This window comes from Neodiprion fabricii, chromosome 6 (assembly GCF_021155785.1).
Source record: "Neodiprion fabricii isolate iyNeoFabr1 chromosome 6, iyNeoFabr1.1, whole genome shotgun sequence".
In the NCBI taxonomy this organism is placed as follows: domain Eukaryota; kingdom Metazoa; phylum Arthropoda; class Insecta; order Hymenoptera; family Diprionidae; genus Neodiprion; species Neodiprion fabricii.
Window position 1 is genome coordinate 20,974,139 of NC_060244.1, and position 21,761 is coordinate 20,995,899.

Below are 21,761 nucleotides of genomic sequence, written 5' to 3' on the forward strand. Positions count from 1 at the left end.
ACAGGTGGTCGAGTTCTCTGATTTGCAGAGGCCGTGGCACGTTATTAATATCCGCCGCGGAAAGCCCGATGAAACGCTCCACAGAGAAATTATCATGCCGAAAGAGGCTAATTTTTCAATCTTAATCCCGCTCTTATTGTATCAGCTGCTCGCGAAGCCTTCGAATCAATTCGTGTAATATTTTCTCATCCTGAATTTACTCAGAAAATGAGAAGTAAAAATCATATTAGCAAGCCAGCTTTCGTCGTTTTTCTGCAGGTATTTATCGAATAATTGATATCGTCGATTGGAAGATGGGAGAGTGAATTTATCGTTGAAAAGAAATCAACTCGATCCACACACCCAAGTACGCAATTAATTAACGGGTTTAAATTAACGGAATTAGAAACGACGGAATTTACGAGAGTTATAATATCGCGTGTCTAATGGTATAATGATATGTACCCCATTATACGATCTTTTACCACGCGTAAAGGCAAAGAGCCGTATTTTTTTCCACCTTTGTATTCACGCGAAAAACATGAGGATATATTCCAAAACGTTGAAATTGAAAAATGGATCAATCAACGGTAAAAGATCGTAAGTACCGACGGTCACGCCCTTTCATCACGAACTCCATGAAAAATAGTCACGTTCCCTAATGGTGTAAGGTCGCATGTGCCCGCATGCTATCTTGACACACATGGTACGTTTGATATTATTTTTTTAGAAAACAAGTAATTTCAAACACTCTTTCCGAGATCTACGAATCTTTACATTTCAAAGGTTTTCAAAGCGTTTACAAGAAAAAAAATATTGGCGGATGCCACCTTAAACCGTTACGTTCGATACGATTTTTTGAGAGAATAAAAAAACTTGAAACATTCTTCCCGAAATCGCTAAAAATTCTAATGTTTCGAAGGTTTTTGCATCGTTTACGGAAAAAATAACCTTATACCATTTACAAATGTGATAAATAAAAATATGTTCCGGTACTGAATGGGCGTATCCAGCAAACATAAGGCCTTCTACCTTTATTTATTTTTCCGGCTAATTTTAGTGCAGATATGAGTATTGAGTGCTTCTCGTATGGAATGCCGCGAAAAATATATTTACACGCCTTTTGGCGCTTACATCTTTATACCATTAGACACGCGAAATCTTACGACACGTGCAGAAGAGATGAAAAACTGCAATATACGAATAAGCGAATGAAAAGGAGAAAATATCATTCAAAAAAATCAATGCCGTCCCCGTCTACTCTTTAATTGTCTCTCTCCCTCTCTCTCTCTCTCTCTCTCTCTCTGGGCTCGTTAGCACGTGATAACCCGTATGTACCCACCAACACGTGTACCTATGCATGTAGAATACGTACTCGAGTGCAGAGTAAGGTGAAAATGCAGGCAAACGAACCCAGGGCGTCGAAAGACGGCGCTCATCGCAAAGTCTCTGGTCAAGAGCCCTCGTAGGAGGCTTGCCGTGGAAGAGAAGAACTCACCGTGCAGGTCTGGAAAAGTCGTCCGTACGTTTCCTTGAACGGGATATCTCTCATTTCAAGTTCCGCGTCGCGCCCTCGGCGAGATCCTTTAATTTCTACGCTGTCCCGTCTCCTCGGCGAGAACCCTGCGTGTGCTTTTCGCCCCCCTCACCACCCGCGCTTTTTTTAATTACCCAACTACTTTGTCTCCGTTCCACCGAAGGGAGCGTATTTTTCTTTCACGGTTATTCTCCTCTCCTCTGCTCTTCGCACGTTTTTGTACCACCACCTATCCTTGCGAGGAATTTCTTCTTACCCTTCGTTCTTTACGTCACGTGCGTGCAGACACTCTACAATATCTGAAAAACGTGACGAATTTCAAACACATCTTCACCGGGAAAATTGAGAGGGTACAGAATTACGAGCCGAGGACCACACGTTGATTTCTGTTTCATCTCGAGTTTAACATTCTTGCTGCAGAGATGTCGAATAGCTTGAGGGAAATTGCAATTGTTTTTCAAAGATTTGCAAACGTTTCACCCCGCTGTAATGATTTTCTAAGATTCAAGCTAATTAGGCTGAAAACACGCGGAGAAAGGTTTAGCCAACTAGATCAAATGTGGCGAAATTGAAAAGTTTTCCTGATTCAAAGAAATCTCATTATTCGGTTCAACAAAAAAGTAAGCACAAAGACAATTTGTAAGATAAAGTAAATTTACGTCTCTTTGAATCGAAAAAAACACTTCTTCCGACGTATTTTACGGCAATATTTGACAAACGTTACCGAATTTTTTTATTTTCTTTTTATACGCCTGATTCCTAGAATTGAAATATTTCATTGAATTTCATGCAATATTATTTTTTAAACCATTTTTGTAAACCGATGAAACTTTTTACTTTGTCGTGAAAGTAAAAACGCCGCGCTAATGCAAAATGCTTTATTTCAAGGGATCAAGAGCGCAGGCAGCTTGATCCTCTCCGGACCCTCTATCATCCCTGGATACCTACATTTAAGCGTTAACTTTGCCGCCATGGCTGCAGAGAGCGAGGCGAGCCTTTGTTGCCGTCTATTCTCGCCGTTTCTAAACTCTTGCTCGTTTTTCGTTCCTATTCGCCGAGACGGTGGTTACGATTTACCATTGTTTCTCGGTTTTAATTCTTCGCCTTAGCTGTCCTTTCTCCACGTCTGAATACCGCCGATCCCTCGTAAATATTACGGTCGTATGGCACGAGTTTAGAGACCGTTGAGCTATGATTTCATTTTCGAAAGAGAAACTTTTTTAATTCCACGCAAATCGATCGCTCAACCTGCGCTAAGCTTTACGAAGGAAACGCAACACAAACACACTTTCGCTAAAGTTTACGAGGTTTAATTACTTCTCCACCTCACTTTTAAACACCTTTCCTTTTTTTCTGCTTCATTCAAGTACTGAAAAAACCGCGGCGCAATTCCAGACAGACTCACGTCGGTCTGCACGCATACTAGACTGTGTTTCGTTTGGAAGTAACCTTTCTTTTTTTATACTTTCATCTGAAAAACTTGTAAGTAGCAAGAACAAAAAATGTTTCTCAAATCCAATTTTAGAAGATTAATCTCTTTTTTTCCAATTTTTGCCACTTAGCTGTATTAAATGACACAGACTTGATCCTGGAAGCATATTCTAGAGAGTCAAATTCTGGGCAAAAGAATTCTTTGAACGGAATCCTGCAATCCGTTATTGCTGAAATGGTTTAAAACTTATAAACCTCGACTCGAAAGTCAATTTTTTGTAAAACTTTAACTTCAAACATTATCGTTAGCTAATCCGTCGACTTTAAAACAGAAAACGATGCAAAAAATTTCAAGTCAATTCAATTATCCGTAAAAATATCTCTAGAGACAAGTTAGTGTAACTTAAACGGCTTAAAAGTTATGTCATTTCACGTAAAAATTTATCTTCAAACGTTTTCGATTACTAAACCATCGACTTCGTCCGCGTCATTAATAAATCTGACCGGTGAATATTAACAGTAAAAAAAAATTAAAGAAACATCACCCTAGCGTAATTTAAGTGGTAAAACTTGGCCCTCCTAGAAGGATACTTAAGGATTTGAATAAAGAAATATCCTTCAACCAGGATAATTTTTGCTTCACTCCTATTTGCTATTCGCAACAAGTTTTTCAGGCAGGGGCGACACGACGTAGTCTCACTTCCAAACGAAACATCCTAACACACTGACTGGCATACCATGGTGTAATGACTGGTATGGCCATCCCTTGCCAGCAGTCCCTACTTAGTCCTCAGGAATAATTGATCGAATTGCTCATTTCAGGAACAACATTTATCCCAGATGTGTTACCGCAGCTCTGTAGAAGGTTCGGAATCCGTGTTGGTTCCAAACAAGCGGTAGCTCCAGAGTACCAAATACCCGATTCCACTGACGATCGATGATCAATCCCAACCCTATACGGCTTTCGTTTTATATATCTATAAAACAAGCATTTCTTCAACGTCGTTCGGCATTCGTTCCTTGGTTTCTTAAAGAGCGAAACTTTCGCGAGGATTCCAAGAGCTGGACACAATTTTCCGTTGCGATGGAAGTTGTAACGCGATGAACGCATAGCTTGGGTTATAATGTACAACACGATTCGGTTCGGGGTTACTAACCGAAACTACGATGTCGTCGGGATCTATTTCAGTGTCTCAGAAAATTTGCACGTCGCTCGATTAGTCGTGGAAATAATTCCCGCTAATTTCGCTTGTCTTCAGTTTGCTGATTTGGCGTTGCGTCCGCGCTTCGTAGGAACCAGTTTCGACGACAAAAGCTTTCTTTTTAACTGCCAAAAATGTATGTTGTTGTTAATTTTCAATTCATTTTATATCCGACCGAGGAAATACGCTTCGAATCTTCTTGTTCTATAAACAACACTTGGCCGCTATCAGCCCTGCTTATTACCGTACAAGCCTAGAATAGGAAATGTGCGTGGCACGGGTATAAACATTGATGGCGGAAAGGGCCGCTCGTAAATATTAACGGCGCGGGCGAACCGCTGTACAGATAGCCCGGAAATATTATCCTCCGCGATTCGTCCGGTTGCAGATTATCTCCGAAGGAACCTGACGCGGCACGTTTACTGTTAATATTACACCGAATAAACGGTAATAAAGTTCAATCGCATTTTTCCGAATGAGCATTGGTACCTTTACATGTTTGCTGTCAATGCGCGATCAATACGAAATTTGTGACTCGCAGAGGAGTTTCAGCCTTGTCAAGATTTTCAAGGAACAACGATTCATTCGTACGCCACGTTGTATTGCAAAAATGAAAGCCGAAGGTCTGAAAACTGATTCAAAATTGGACAAGTCCCTTTTAATCGTCCAAGATCACGCGTATCAATCGAATTCCTAAAATTATAACCGCGCGGTGATTGAATGGTTCTTACGCAATTGGATAAATATTTTATTGAATAAAGAGTGTATACTACATACTTACTGTTAAACCAAACGAAGCAATTACAAAAATATCTGCAATGTTACACGCACCACGTGATTTCAGAGAATAAATACGGAAATACGAAGCGTTATCGTTGCGCAAACATATTTCGGGGGACAGAGATGTATGTAAGCCAAAAACTGTGGGACTGATGAAAGCTTTAAAAGCACGGAGTACAACTGATCGCAGTGATACAAATACGCCGAGCGAACGCAGCAGAGTTGTTCGGTAGTGCATGGAGAGTGTGTATCCAGGTATTGCTAAAAATAGATCATCATTTTCCCGACACACACACTCTCTCTCTCTCTCTCTCTCCTTGTTCCTCCATCTCTTCGCAGTTGCAGATTTTACAATTTAAAAATACAGATGCAGTATCTTACCATTTTTTTTTTTTTTTGTTACTTCAATAAAGAAGGTTGAATTTTCACTCGTACTATCAAGATCTGGGCCAATCTTTCATGGAGTTTATGGTTGGTTGCAGAAAGTGAGTTGGCGCGAACTTCGGTATCTATACATCCCTACAATCTTCATCATAAGCTTGTAACTTTTTTTAGGGATCCTTATATTCGATCCATATATATTATATTTGAATTGGCGCAATGTTCGCCAATTTTCATACTCAGAGTGTTCTTTTTTTATTCCTAATATTGTTAAAAGCGAGGCAATGGTCTATTAACGTGATGGAAATCGCGAGTTACAAGTAATGAAAACCGAGTATTGAATAGAATTGTCCCTGCAAATTTCAACAATTCGCATACGTAAGCCGCTGCTTAGGTTGTCTTCGTTCTTGTTATCTAAGTTGGTCCAAAGATTTCAGCACGAAACTTTACCCAAAGCATTATCTTTCTACTTGTACACTCTGAAATTATATTAACAAGATTTCCTTGGCGAATTATTACTAATCTTTGATGCGTATAAACAAGTAAAACGGTAAAAAATAATTCATTTAGAGTTAAAACGGACGAACGGCGATTCATTCGACCTGCACGTAAATTACTGATAACCATGGCCGATTTTCAGTGTCTTTATTATTTTATTTTTTTAATATCGTTACTTTATCGAATGGATGTATCTATATTGCTTTGTTTCCGATGCATGTGTATATTTGGCTCGTAGTCAAATCGACATGCGACTCGTTTCGATGAAAGACTCATTCCCTTAAAGGCAAAGTTTCAATTCCCGCGTCGTGTCCGATGCTGGAATAGCAAGGGTCGCGAGATTTTTATTCCGTTTCTTCTTTCGCTTTGCCGAGCTGCCCGACGGCGACTTTGTGTGCTTGCATACTATTTTATTCAGGTGGTTATCATACATCACAGCGTTGCACGGAAGGTGCACGGACGCATGCATGCCTGCATGCACACTGCACCCTGCAACTACGTACCTACTATTCAACAATGGCGTTTGTTGTCTGGCGTATTGAATGCGCCTTGTAATGGTCCGTGCGGCATTGAGACCGTGCCAAAAAGTTGTTGAAGGAGATTTCGTGCAATCTCTGTACATACGTGTACATACGTGTAACCACTGCAGCTTGTCGATATCAATCGTTAACGAGTTGGATGAAATCGCCGCCGCGCCGTGATGCAATGATAAAATTGATTCGAAGTGATTCCGGCACGCTGAAAGTGCGACGAGCATTGATAGGAAATAAATGAAGTAGGCGAAGACATTGGCTTCCCGGTTATTGCACGTCTTTACTCTTTTCACTTTACCTCATTGAATGCGTAATTGGCACGAAGTGCGAATAACACTCGCCCGGCAGGTGATAACTGCCGAAATTGTACACGTTGATAACGGGGCGTCGACTGTAAGACGGCCAAGCCAAGGCAAGCTGTTAATTAAAAGGAGAGATTAATATTTCACGACTCGAAGGGACGAACGTTTGACAAAGCGTTTTATCTTATCCTGCCTCTGTTTCGATTTAAAAATAAGCTCAGATTTCGAATGGCGAGAGCGTAAGGAAATTTCATGGTATATTATATGTTGATTGAAATTTATGGGAGAGAGCGGAATCCAATATGAAATAAATAAATAAATAAATAAATCAATAAATGACGGAGGGGCGTATATGTGCGTATTATAGTAATCAAAATGACTATAAACACAAATTATATTGGTAATAAAAGAAAAATGCCGCGTGCTGCCGAGCAGCCATTAATAGTAAAGGGTTCCATCTCGCACGCAGTACAGGAATAACCTCATCGTTCATATTTCATCGGATCGGTCAGCCCTACAGTCACAGAATTCCCACAAATACTGTGTGCCGAAAAACATTCGAGTGCAAGTCGAGTCATCACATGAAACGATCTTTCTCATGTCCTGTTTCTTACGTCACCGTCAAAGGATCGAATGAACGCCAGGTTTTCTCTCACCATTCATTCCTGACCGGAAGTTCGACGATCTTTGGTATGTCCTGATCCGCACTTAAGACTCGTAACAGCGTCGCTTCTGGTTTTCGAAGTAAGGGTACACAAAGCGAGACATTATTCTTACAGTCCCGGCTTTTAAGGTTGGGTCACTAATGGCCGGATAATAGTAGTCTTTCAGCGACCTCGGTTTGTCGACGGCATTAAAATGCCAAAAACCTCAGTCTCGTTGCCCTACCTTGAACTGGATTCTCCGGCAAAGCGTTAAATTTAGTCTCAGTGATTGCAGAGAAAGGGTTCATTCTTTATATACTTCTGAAATGGGATCGTTCAGTCCTGCACTTATTTCAATCAGCACTGAACACCCCCCGGTATTTTTCCCACATTCGTACATCTCGCGGTCATTTCGGCAATCCGTGTTTTTTTTTTTTTCTTATTATACATCTTACTCTTGTTTTTGCTGCTCCTGCTTTTTCATTACTTCTTGGTTTTTCTATCTGCCCTCAATCCTCGAGACTCTCGGCTCTAGACATTGACTAACTATGGGTTCGACGAGATCGATGACGATAGTCGAACAACTTTGCCCTTCCATCAGAATATCAGAACCTGCACGCAAGATGAATCCGATCCCAATGATTCCGATCCGATTAATTGTGCTCGTGTTATTTCCCGACGTTTCCTCCTTTCCTCCCCCGAAATTTTTCAAACTTACAATATTACCGCGACAATAGCGTTCGGCCTCTGTGTTTGCCTTATCGATCAGGAACGTTTCCCATCCAAGGGCTCGAAAACATGTCCTCGGCGACACTGCATTCGGGAAGACGTAGCGTTGTCGTAACTCATCCGCGTTATAGAGGTATAACCCAGACACCTATAAGACCGTGCCGCAATTTCTCTCCCCGAACGCCCGATCGCTTTCAGCCATTATCGACGCCGCCGTGAAATCGCGTAAGTTATTGAGCAGGCTACGGCATATTGTCGCCCTGGTAGTCGAGACTATCGCCCGTAATATTCCGGAATCAATCAAGCCATTCGACTGCTAAACAATTGTAAAACAGTCACGACTACAGACGTTCGGGAACATTTACAGCCCACCGATGGGTACAGGAATGTTGAAAAGTTGAGGGGAAGAACGCTTCCGCCGTGCATCCATTTCACCGGCGCATCATAAATTTTTAACAAAAAAAAAAAGAAAATAAAAAAAATACTCTTGCAACCCTCCCGCGCAATCCACTCCGTTTTACATCGATGGGATGCCTGCTCATTCTCTCGTATCCGCCGCACTCTGCACCCATCGACAAGCGCTCGCTCTAAATATGTAACCAGAGTGAGTGCAAAGAGGACTTGTCATCCTGTGGGGTAGATGGGTTTGTTCGCTGAGGGAAGTTCCCCCTGCGTAAGGGCGAAGAGAGATATTGACGCGGAGGAAAATTCGCAATTTTTCAATACCGCGAGGCCGGCTTTCGCCTGATATCTCTTTGACTCGCGCCGTGCTGGAACGGTTCAAGTAACGCGTCTAATGCGTAAATAAAAATGAGAAAAGTAGTCGAATTCACACCGAAGAGTCAAGATAAGATAAGCTAAAACTGTAAATGGAAACATAACAGGTTTAACAAGTTTATAAGAGTCAAAAGTGAAAAGCCATCTACGAAAATGAAATCTTTGTAACGAAAACGTGGCAAAATGGCTTGAAAAAATCTGTCATTAAAATATCTATCCATTTTTTCACCGAAAAACTATCGAGCGTACTTGGACAGCAATAAAGAAAAGTAAGATCTGACTACGAATAAAAATTATCGAATTAAATTTGAAAGTTTGAAAAACTTGAGCTGAAGATCCTATACTTCGGGAGGATTTTTATTTCGGTAGAAACTAACGTTTACACTTAATTGTTGCAGCGAAAAAATAAAATATAAGGATAACGTGTATTGCTAGGATCTGAAACAGACTGATAGACGTTGCTCCGGTAAATCGTATAAAAAAAAATAAAAAATTCTTCATAACCGTTGGTATTCGAAAGTTTAAACGGGTAATTAGTCCGTAATTAGTAGCTGCAGTGTGTATAAAATTTCAAAGGAAGTACTCTGCAGTCGGTGCGAGATGCCTCTCTAAAATTTATTTAATTTTTTTATTCGCCACCAGTCTAGGTTTTTCCTCTCTCCCTCTCCCTCTTTCTCTCTCTCTCTCTCTCTCTCTCTTTCCTATATCTACCAGCTACGAGTAAATTAATCCGCTGCACCTTGAACGTAGGTACCTACACCGCGAATCAGAGAGACAGAGCGACGCGGATGATCAACCGTGTTCCACATCAACGTTTGCAGCGTTGTATTTTTCCCCGCTTTTCAATCTCACCATCCGGCCTGATACGACACTCGCTTTCCATAAGGCGGAAGCTTCCAGCGAACGAGATTTATGAACTGGGTCATAAATTCTGAGTAAAAATGACGCTTCTGCCACCGAGGTGATCTCTGAACGATGATAGAAATAATGGGGGTAGATTCCATCGTCTGAAATTCACATTTCGAATGCACGAATGTGCAGGGATGGAATTCAGCAGCCATTGCTCTTGGAATTCGTATTTTCTCTCGACGGTATAATACGCTGCATTATTTCCAAGCCTACGTATACAACACATTAAGTATACAGGGCAAAAGATAAATACAAATCCGGCTATCCAAACGGCGGAAAATTGAACCAAAAACTGCCCATCAGGGTTTTACTGCCGAAATTCTTACGGCCGGTTTGGCACTGTCTGTTATGTTCCAATGTTCACTCAGCCCTGTAATATCCCTGGGGAATACAACACGTTGAGTCGTGATAGCTGATATTGTTTTGCGATTCGCTAAGAGTGGGCCGGTATTTTTTTTTTTTGTTCTTTATTTTTTCTCGTATTGAGAGAGTTTTTCAATGTTGATCTCGGAATTTCACGGACACGCGAGTTTTTCCTCGTATCTGCAAGCTGCATCGAGTATGCCTGTGCCTTCGGCTAATTTATATCCAACATGGAAATCGCGTGGTTCGTCTGAATATTCATACGTCTGGTTACGAGACTGGCGAGTCTTTTTCACGACACGGAAAAGCCGCACCGCGTGTAGTGGCGAGTTTAATTTCGTTGGTAAATTTTCGACTCCTGTGCACAGTCGAAAAGCGAGTATAACAATTATCGTTCGTTTGTTGGAACTCACATGGAAAAGATCTTGTGTAATTTAGAACACACGGAGCTACTCGCGGCTCGGATCAGAGGGCAGCTACACGAACTTCGAGGAATTCTAAGAGGAGGCTGTTGGTCGGATGTCGGAACGCTGTGGGTATGACTTTAATCGCGGTTTTGTGGAAATTTCCACAAAAGTACATCGCAGGCCAGCCGAACACGCCGCGCGTCTGTTTATCTTCAACTAACAACCGACAATTTTCACCGAAGGGAGTTTCACTGTAGTGAAAAGTCGCGGATAAAGGGGTGGAAAAAGCTGAAACTTGGTAAAATTTTAACCTACACGTGTAGTCCAAGATGTTCAATGAAGATTTTAGAGATACGAAAAAACATAAAATTAATCACGATGTACCATAAAATCCCGTTTATTCTGCGAATGAAAAAATTTAACGGCTTCGTGGCAGCTGTACTTAGGATTGAGATTTGAGCCCAAGATTTTTGCTTCCTTTATTTTCACTTCTTTCGAGATACTTCAGCCCATTGGAGGAACGAAATTCGAGCATCTATACCGTACATTGCAAACGATCCTAATACTGTGCAAAAAATAATTTGACGGACCAGCAAATTTTCGTATTAAATTAATACGGATATAGGGAGAATATTAGCTGTCAGAACAAAAACTCTGACTGTAATAACAAGGATTTTGCAAATTGTATGCAAAGAGGACTTCCCAATTTACCAAGCCTGTTATTTAGACTTGGAAAATTCAAACTCGTATGACAAATCTTTTTTCCGTCTCTACACCAGCACTGAAACTTATTTTCTTCCAGTACAATTAGAGTACGGGGTAAAAACTATATAAACCAATGTAAACGAGTTCTTTTTCCTCCGTAGGTATCAGCTACAGACGCATAACCGCTTTTCACGCCGTGAAAGCGTTTTGAATCTTCAAGATCTCTGAGAGGATTCTTCAGTTAAAAGATAATAAGCGGCTTGACGCCCGGCGTTCGCTGGAGACGTGAGGTGCGCGTTGTATAACAGCCTGGCCATTCTGCCTTGCAGACCACATCCTGAGCTTTGCCGTAAATTAAGAATTACAACGTAAACGGTCCGCCGTATTTTTTTGTTCTTCCCTTTTCCTCCAAATTTTTTTTTTTTCTTTTTATTTTTCTGCCCTTTTTTCTCTACTCGTCACTTCGAGCTTTCGTCGCGTGGCATCTGCAGGACTCGCGAAAATTCTTACGTGAAAAGGAGTTAAAATTCACCATCTACTCACCAGAGGTGAACTTGAACCTCTGAAAAACGGTGTCGATACTTACGACTTATGGTTTTGTTTTCTTTTTTCCCTTTTAACAAACCGCTCGTTTGTTCAAGCGCACGTGGCTACTTTTCTCGTTTTAATCATAATCCCTCCACATCTCCCTTGTATAGTTATTATTTTCTCTCTGTTGAAACCACCGGGGGTATGAAACTCGTTTCGCCGAAAGAAAGAGATCCTACATAATTTAAAGGATTAACCGTAAACTTGAGTCTACGTTGTTTGTGTCGGTTTGTCTTTCATCCAAGTTCTCAGTCGTTGTTTTTCTCGACCTTATCCCGTCCGAGAAGCTTATCTATTTTTCGCTCTTGCCTTAATTTAATTATTTTTCTCTCTTTTTGGCACAAGTCTCTTGTACATACCTCTTATTGATTTAGGTACCTCGCTGGAGTTCGTTCGTACAATTTTTACCATCATTCCCTCCAATTATGGTCAAAAGCTTTTTGTATTCTATTTTATTAGACGGAATTTATAGATCTTTTCCAAATATTTTACTCCAATGCAATATGCAATCCTACATTACGTAACATGCGTTACATACTAAACGATGAATTTATGACGAAAGAAAAAATACGCAACTGAAAAGAAATCTGGCCACGCGCAGGTGCTTTTTATATCGACATATCGACGATATTTATAATATTCATTATGAATAGACTCGACTATGTACTCTTCCCTCGTTTCTACCAGCAACATCGCCGTGCTGCAGATATTAGCTATTCTCGTTGCGATCGATCACATCAAAGACTGAATATACGATTTTGAATTTTTCCGATAGACTTCATTTTTTATTTCATTTTTCTCCACTTAATCTCTGAAAGATCGAAGCCTCCGTCGATTCGGTAATTCGAAGTGGGTTTTTTCGTCATTTTCTCGCTCTCTCTCTCTCTCTCTCTCTCTACGCAGAGATGAATGCAGAAGGAACGAGTGAATGAGAGCAAAAACGAGTGCTGGAGAGAGAAAGAGAGAAGGAGAGGATGGAGTTCGCCGAGTTAATAACGAGCTAGAGAAAGATAGACGAAGTAATCCATCATACGAACTTATCCGTCAGCAACGGACGTTCCGAAGTCGCTACTTGTACATTTAAGTCGACAAGGTAGAGCAAGAAGGAGAGAAGGTTAGAGCGAGAAGGAGAGACCGTCTCCATGCCAATTTTTACTTGGGTTTCTGTTTTTTCTAGCACTTGTGACCGAAGCCGAAAGTTTTAGACTCAAGGAGCGCGGTTTCGTCAGGCCGCGAAGGCGACCCCGATTTGTAAAGTTCGTTTGACAAGCGGGTAATTTATTAGGAGCTCTCGGTCAATTTATTAACTTGTTGAAAAGAGTTTCCATGCCGTACGACGGATGCCCGTCACTGCGGTCTTACGCCGAATTTAACATTACTTTTCCATCATCGCGAACGAGCGGGAAACGTGAATTCATTATTTATTTGCAACCGTTATTTGTATAACGGCTAGAGAGGAGTTATTTATTCGAGATTAACATTGCTGTATATTACGGTAAATCGCATGGATTGTCCGAGATTGTCGATCGATTCGATCAAGGAGTCTTCTGTACTGGATATTCGTCAGTACGAAACTTACGAATCTTTTATAATTGCGAAAATATTCATAACTACGGATCATTCTTTGTCATTAATTGTACATTCAACAGCGAATTATTCTGAGCGACGCAGTTTTTCCAGCTCTCCAATGATGCTGTCAGATTTCGTAAATCTTCGCCTCTCGTTGATGTGTTGATGCACCGGTCGATGTAGAAACAGTTTTCGCAATAAATCAGATCAATCGTTGCTGAATCTTTCATCTCCTTGACTATGATTGTCCAAACAAGTCGATCGACGCTTCAGCTGGCGGGAAACTAGATTGACATCAGATTACGAAACAGATGATTGATATTGAGGAATTTCGAAGATTTTTCATCGAATCAATCTGTGAAAAGTGAAGTGATTATTTTTCGCAAGCTCTGATTCTTGGATTATTTCCCGCAGTTACAATTGGGATTTGTATCTATCCCCTTGAAATAGCGGCTGAACACTGAAACTGTACGTTCTCAATTTCAACGGCTTTGGTAATCGCGTGATAAAAGTTGGACACTGCGATTTACGTCTAGCTGGATTTGCTGTAAACCCCTCATCCGGGTCTATTATCCTAGGAAATTTCAGCTCTAAACGGAGCCAATTTATCCACTTACGACCCTATTTTCAATCGATTCTAACGCACAGAATCTTATTGTCGTGTATCGACGGCTCTGCCAATATTCATTTCAACGATAAGCAATCCAATAATGTAGCACGGCGAATTGAGCTGATTATAATTCTCAAATCAATCGCGTTAAGACTGTATGTTCACCTTTTGTATCGAATTTTGTCCTCCCAAACTTCTCATAAATCAGCCTCAACACGTTTGTAAAATTTTGATCACAGTTGAGGATATGGCCATATATTCTATTACACCGAATTGAAACTTATGCGAACCCTTCACCTGCCGTTCGTAAACTAAACCCGGAAACTCACCCAGCCATAAACATTACCGAACCCCCAGTTTTGATCGGGGTTGAGACCCCGAGTATCCACACCTTGCTTATACGCTAGCCGGCACAGCAGATGAATGAGAATAATTTGAAGGTCAATTTTCGTTCAGTATTTTACGCTGCATAATTACTTTTCGCGATAATTCAGTTCGCGACTAAAGGAAAAAAAAATATATATATATAGATAAAATGTCAGAAAATATTTATTCAATGCAAATTACACAACCCAGTTGTACAATTTAATTCATAACAGTTGTTAAATAAAATTCCAGTCATTCTCAGGGTATACATCAAAATAATAGTTGCTTGATTATAGCTTTGAACAAAAGGAATTCAAAGAATCTGTCGACTAAAGAAAGACGAAGTAAAGACACAGATATGCGAGACATTTTCAATACCAAGGTATAATTTAAGGGCAGGTATTTCCGTGCTGTTCCAAGGAGCTGTAAATTTCGTAATATTTCCTGCAAAGTGCTTCCAGGACCTCGAGGATCGCCGAGAACGTCTCGGCTTGTTATTATAGCTATGTATAGTCACTGGTATCTTCGTCGAGCGTCGTTTTTGAGTTTGAAAATGCAGATGAACGGATTGAATTATTCATTCGTAAACAAGAGTGTATATTAAGCAGGGGAGCCAAATTGAATACCGAATTTTCGCGTACTGGTAGATCCAAGCGGCGTAATCCCAGGGCAATTACTCAAAGTCACATATGTGTTTCCGCAACGCTACCGAAACTGCGCCTTATTTCAGAAAGGCGATGCGTGAAAAATTTATTGATTCGAGCCTCTCTCGGTTTGTAATCAGCTGTCGCGAATTCGGAAACAGACTGATCGCAGCTGGGTCTTTGCGATCTTGTGGTAGGTACAACGTCTCCGCTGTTTCGGAAACGTTAGAACCATTCATCATCGTTCACTACCACTGGGAAAGCTATTTTCATAAACATTGCGCTAAACGAAGATGGAAATTTTTCTCCCCGTTCTCAATAAACCCACCGATTTATCATTCCTCGCGATGTTCCATTCGGTTACCACATCGAAGATCCAAGATATTTTTATTATTTCTGCAGTGAAACTTCGTCTCAGCTTCCGAGACAACATCGAGGAGTGGGGAATCTCAAGCGTGCAGCTTTATACACGAGCACAGAGGACGAGATCATAACTGCTCGGTATAACCTTTCATTCTTGTCAACTTTTATATTCCGCACGTTTAATGGCGCGAGGTCTTTGAATATCGTCCGTCTTCAGGATCGTCGAGAGCCTTGAAGTAAGATGCGAAACAAGAAAAGGTGTATAGGTGTAATACAAAAGCCAAGGAGTGTCAACGGTGGAAAAAGAGAATGACACGTAACGGCACACTGGATACTATCCACAAGTCTGGGGGATACTTAACCGGAACCCTGCGATAAGGGTTGGACGACAGATATTGTAGCGAGAGTACCGGGTGCGATTCGTCTTAACGAAATCTGGCTCGGTCAATTTCTGCAAAACTTCGAGAGGGGCGTCAACAGAACCGCGGACTTTTTTGCGGCTACCATCGGATGATTTACACTCCGAGTTCATTGAGAGTACATACTTCGCGGCTGTGTGTCGGTGCGGATAAAAGAGTCTGAAGTTGGCTACCGCTGTCCCGGAATACACTGTGTATTGCACACCTGGGGTTCTTTCTGCTTCTTTACGTCGTATTTCAACCGTGTAAATGTAACAGTGAAATACATCGTTCGTCCAACTCTCTGAGTAGAGAGTGCTTTGTGCGATGGTCGCTTGGAATAGAATCGAATTTGTATACCTCGTAAGACCTTTCGAATACGATTATACACGAAATGACGGAGGATCAGATCCAGACAGAGGAGAAAACATTAACGGACGTGTACGAAACGGACGACGACTCGTGAGAAAACCAAAGTAGAGTAATAGTAGGCTTGAGTAATAGTCGCGTCGTCGAAAGCTTTCACCTTAAGGGACCGTTCGATGGAAATTGAAAAGCAGGAACGGTAGTGATTGAGCTTTAAATTTATACGCGTACTTTTCTCACCGGCGACATGTCGCGACAAATGAAAAGAGAATATTTCTTTCATGTCCGCATGCTTCCACGTGATTCCGGTACGAATTAGGGAAACGTGCCAAGCGACGACAGGCCGCCACTCTCTGGCTCGCCGTTTCCTCTCTGAACGAAAATCGTGTTGAAAATCAGTCGTCGGCTGAGAAGCGACCTAAGGTGAGCCTGCGAAAATTCATCCATGTACCTATCCGAATACTGCATGAAAATTCCGCTGTGAGATTTCCGACTACACTTATCGGTGCTCGTCGCCTCTCTTGTAACGAAAGCTGCGAGCAGACTTGCTTCCTTATTTCCTCTTATTATAAATAAGATGTGTTTTGAAATTTCATACTGGGTGAAGCGATTCTCGGTTACAAGCCTGGGATTTTTTCATCGGGTACAGCGTTGTCAATGAAAAGTGCAGATCATTCGGAGGAAAGAATAAAGGCTAGAAAAAAAATCGATGCAGCATTAAAATTAGCGATTACATTAGCCGGTGGAATTTCTCACTCGGTCTCCGAGTTTTATCGTTGGTAGAAAAGTTCTCCCCGAGTCAATATTTACCACTGGCCTAGCCTACCCTGAGCGTTAAGTACGACTATGAAAAACCGCAGTCTCCCACCAGCAACACGAATTAAACCGTCGTAAATCAGTCTTAAGTGTCCCGTTATTCTACCAAGCGGTGATGGTTTGTTTCAGTTTCGGTATCCCCTGTACTCGGTGGACAGAGGACACCCGAAGCAGAGGAAGGGACACCGGCTTTCGGTCTATACGCCGTCGTACGGCAAACACGCGGACATGACGGCGTCCGGCCGTTCTATTAATCTCGCGACGTCTTCTCCCTCGAATTAGATCCCCGGTTGAACCCAGGCGGCGAAATTACGCGTCAACTACTCGAGATTCTTACGCGGAGGGGGAAGACCTTCTTCGGGGCGTCCGAAGTGCGTGCAATTACCTGCTTGAATCCGCGATACATGACGCGTATTTCCTGCCTGGTGAATTTCGTCTGACGAAGAAGCTCCTCCAGGGCGACAGGCCTCGTCGTTGGCTGCCTGGCTCGCGTGCTTTCGAATTCGAAGAGCGCCTCTTCCGGTCCAGGCGAGTCTGGCGGTGTGGCCATGTTCTCTTCGTCGACGTTACACCTCCGTCGATCCTCCTCAAGGCACCAACGATCCTCTCGACATGGTTTGAACTTGAGGAGAGATCGCAGCCGGGAAACGAATCACGAGATTGCAGCTGCCGGTCTTTGATCCACAAACCGAGCTTAAGCTTTGTCGAAGCGTCGACGATCACTGTTCAATTGCTGTGATTCTTCACCTCTGTCGCAATTGGGATAACCGAAGTGGCACATCAGATCGGTTCGTTAAAATTCTTTAAACAGTCAAGGTGTCAGCTTTGTCAAGGGCGTTCGGGTACCTTGATTGCCTTCGCGAAACGGACACGTGTATCTGTATGGAGGAGTTGTCGTAAAGTCCCGAAGCACGCGGCTTGATGGTATTCTTCTTCGAAGTACCCATTCGTTACCTTAATAGTACTGCGATAAATTCGACCGATAGCTACTCGAGTCTAGAATACCTAGACTCCGATAGATTTGCCAGAGAGGTTTGCAAACAATAAGGTAGACACAAGGTAGCCACGCAGACACGCGATGTTCATTTGTTTTCACTTCCGCGCCAGCGAACTGTCACCCAGCTGCCCAATCGCCTGGTGAATTGTACCTTCTTTCGGTTTATCGCCTCTCCTCGGTCTCTCGCTCTGCAAACTTTTCTCACCTTTTTTTTTTTTATCTCCTTCGGGTGTCAAATTTTATCCGTCTATTTACGCCGCACCCTTAACACAATCCTTGGATATTTGCCACAGCTCCGATTGCTTCGAAAATTTTAACCAATCTCTTTCCACGCTGTGCATAATCCATAACTTGTCGCCACTGATTACAGAGATCAATTAAAGTCAAGGTAGTCTTATCCGAGCAGTTGCAGAACTCTTGGCTAGCTTATTGAACGTGTAGTTTGATTCTCGGATTTTTGATTAAAAATAATCGAGCCCTAAATTTTAGATAACAATATTTTTGGGCGTGTCGTTCTTTGGTCCGTAGTTCAGTGGCTGTGAAACTTTGAGAATACAAAGTTCGGATCACGATACGGTTGAAAACGTCACTGTACGGCTGAAAGCTGTCACTCCGTACGTCCTCCACTTAGGATTTATCCTCAATGACTAAAATCAGACGAGAAGCGTAAAAAATTTAACGAACTAGTCTCCGCGAAAGATTTCATCCCCCCGTTTGACGGGGCTTTTTCGCCTGCGTCCGGGGGTCCGACCAGTTCGAGGCTGCACTACCGAAACACGACCGTCACACACGGAGCGCAACGTGACTGCGAACGGTCGACGCAACGCGCGAGCTTTTTCGTCTCGAATCCTCCTTTCGAATGCTCGGCGGGTTTTTAAAAAATCTTTAAATCGCGAGTCCCGGGTCGCCGACGACCTCGCCGTTCACCTGCTATCACTCGGCGCGAGTGACATCGGCAGTCAGTCCCTCGGCCATGTGATTTCCGAGTACCGGGCCCGGTATCGAGGAGTAAGGTACGCGTCGGGCACGACACTGGCTGCCCGGGTTGCGCGTCGCGACGCTTTTCCCCACCACGACGGCTCGCGGGGCACCTCGCGCGGACGCCTCGATCGCCTCGACGCCCTACCCAGCGCCGGAGCGTCGGAGCGCCGAGCCCCGTCTTCCTACCTAGCCGAATTATAGCCCTGTGTTCCCGTCGCCTTGGCACCCGCGCTCCGTCCGGCCCGCAGCCTCCAGTCAAGAGCAGCCGCGATCCGGATCGGATCGCGCGGAACGAGCACTTTTCTCTGATACTTGGAAACGCGATTCTCACGCGACCAGTTTATCGTCTATCGACGACCTTGCACGTCTCATTCATCCCTGCCTTACAGGGGACGAAGAGGATCCGATCGGATGCGTTTTCAATTATTGATTCGTATGGTTGGTTTTTATACCGTCGAGAATACGTTGTGTAATTTGCAATGCCGATCGCTCTTAAGTTACGATAGTCGAATTGTTTTCAGGATATCGGTTCACACCTGGGCCTCTGAGATTCATCGATCAATCGTATCACGGTTTTATTTATTGTTTTACCGGTTAATCGATCGATCGATTGCTCGAAGCAACAATTGAAACAAGTCTGCGATCAATCGATCAGCTTGCGCAGAACCCGCAGAATCTATATAGACGCGTGGAAATGAAATTCATTTCCGTTGATGATACAAACTATAAAAGCTCGACACATTCGTCGCTGGAACATATGAACATTTGTCCGTATATATTTATTATATATTTATATACTTTGGGTCCTCGGATATTTACCTTGAGATGAAAGAGTCACGTGAGAGCCTTGAAATTATATTTAAAATGACACAGTAATCGTGTTTACGCAGCGGTGGCTACTTTGCTAGACTTTTGGTCACTCAACATTAATCAGTTGGATTTGGTTAATTGGATTCTTGACGATACAAACTTTTTCATTTAAAAAGCTCTTTCTCTACTTTTATTACACGTTGTATTCTACATTATTCTCACGTAACAATGTCCCTTATAATTTCACCAAACATATATAAAAAGAAGTATTGAAGCGAAATAATCGACTCCTGATCGCGTGGTAATTGAGCCTGAAAAATCCATCCCAAATTACGCGTGTTTCGATAAACAAGAAGCTCGACAAAGTAGGGGATTTCTCGTGGAGAATTTCGCAAACTCTTTACTCATCCGGGCGTAAAAATCACGAGCTTGCGCGTAGGTAGGTACGTCCGAGTTTCAGGGGGTGCCAAAATTCGAAATAGTTGACGGACCCTCTTATTCACGAACGAGTATCCAATCGCGGTTAAATCTCGTTCTACGGGATGCGGAAAAGTTAACTTTTCCACCCGTACCAATCCCCCAGGGCCAAAGGAACACGGAGCGGCATATCGACGCGCCCTCCTCGGTCCAAGCAGCCAAAACACCCCGAAACACAGAGTCGGGGTGGCGGATCTATCCTACGGGAGCAGGCGTGCCTCCCCCGATCCCGAATCCCGCCGAGGTCTCCTGATAGTTCGTTTATCCTGAGTTATTTGTCCCGAAACCAAATTCGCTTTCGCGAGTATAAGTCTTTGCTGAAAGCGTTCGTTTTCAGTCGTCGTAAAACTGGTAGCGCGAAAGTTGCCGTATAGATATACGTGGGCGATAAAAATAACTTGTGCGATTTCAACGCTCTACGCTCGCCAATGATCAATACATTATATTATATTAATAATATACAGCGAGATTCCGCGTCTCTCGATCTCGGTCTCTTAATACGACGAAAACCTTCAACTTTAGAGAGCCGTTCTCGCAGCTCGCTGTTTCGACCAGCCTCGTCAGCAGGGTCAACAATACGGGTTGTGAAGGGGGGAAAAAGCTCTTCTTCACTAAGCACGGCTGCCTAAGGGACGCCGTTGTGTTTCGAACCCTGTACCTTATATCCGGCCTCCGTCGTGGATGAATATCTCTTGCGAAATTGAAAACCCCTAAGGCCAGCGTCTTTTGTATAAGGAGAAAATGGTATCTTGGATTTGGAAAGGGAACGAAAAAAATAAAAACAAGGAAAAGAATTTGAATGAACTTGATTGAATAAGTGCGACTAGCGATTACTTTGTCGTCTGCAACCTGCGTGAGTGGGTTATGAAAATCAGAAAATCCACCCCGATATTAAAATTTATAAGTTCAGAGTGCGAGCTGCGCAGGCTGTTCAGCGAGAAATTAATTTAATCCGATAAAAAAAATCATTATTGACGCCGGGTATTAAAAGCCTATATGCATAACGGTGATTAATCACCGCGTCGAAAGCATCCGGGTTATACAATAGTGCTGGATGCCTGGTATACAGACTCTGTAGTTTTTGGGAGAGGGCGTGTACAAACCTCAAGGCTCGAGTCACAGTTACGGGGTGCAAAAAATTCATTAGAAAGCTCTACCTTGTAACGAATGGTGGATCGCTAATTGTAGTAATCAAAATGTTGTTACGCCCAATCACTGCTAACACATTTGGTTTTATACGAACCGGTTTCACCCCCAGATTTAACCCTTCATCCCAGATTTGCGGTCTTTGCCGTGGTTGGTTAGTGGAGGATTAATTATTTCGAATCATACACAGCTGCAGTTTACCATGTTTCAACATTTTAACAGGTTTGTCCAAAAACCGGTCAGTACTAACTAATCAGTTGCGACTTCTACAGCCGAGACTCTTCGTTTAGAGTGCGACGTACTTAAATTTCCATAGCGCTTCCCGTTTCACGTGAGTATAGTGAATGGGACTTGTTCACGACACGTGTAAACTCCGAGGCCAGCGAAGATATTTCGAACCATTTCGAAGATTGCGAGAGCTCTGTCGACCGTTTTTCACTAGAAGTCAGCTTC

At 42.6% G+C, this 21,761-nt stretch overlaps 2 protein-coding genes across 5 annotated transcripts in view; one reads left to right on the forward strand and one right to left on the reverse strand.

Moving 5' to 3' along the window:
• The window catches only part of LOC124185707 (Kv channel-interacting protein 4), a 48,396-nt gene extending 29,461 nt beyond the window's left edge, over positions 1 to 18,935 (reverse strand). The window contains exon 1 of the mRNA XM_046576728.1: positions 17,283 to 18,935. Coding sequence (XP_046432684.1) covers positions 17,283 to 17,447 — 165 coding nt within the window. The 5' untranslated portion in view covers positions 17,448 to 18,935. The remainder of the gene's footprint in view (positions 1 to 17,282) is intronic.
• LOC124185698 (dynein regulatory complex subunit 5-like) overlaps positions 1 to 21,761 on the forward strand; it is a 57,412-nt gene that overhangs the window by 33,590 nt on the left and 2,061 nt on the right. For 2 of the 4 annotated variants that reach the window (XM_046576715.1, XM_046576713.1), the window contains one exon: positions 11,339 to 11,446. The exons of 1 other annotated variant lie outside the window; for it this stretch is intronic. In XM_046576715.1, coding sequence (XP_046432671.1) covers positions 11,339 to 11,405 — 67 coding nt within the window. In that variant the 3' untranslated portion in view covers positions 11,406 to 11,446. Of the gene's footprint in view, positions 1 to 11,338; positions 11,447 to 21,761 lie in introns of those variants that run through there. One more of the 4 variants, XM_046576717.1, reaches the window with a different exon arrangement.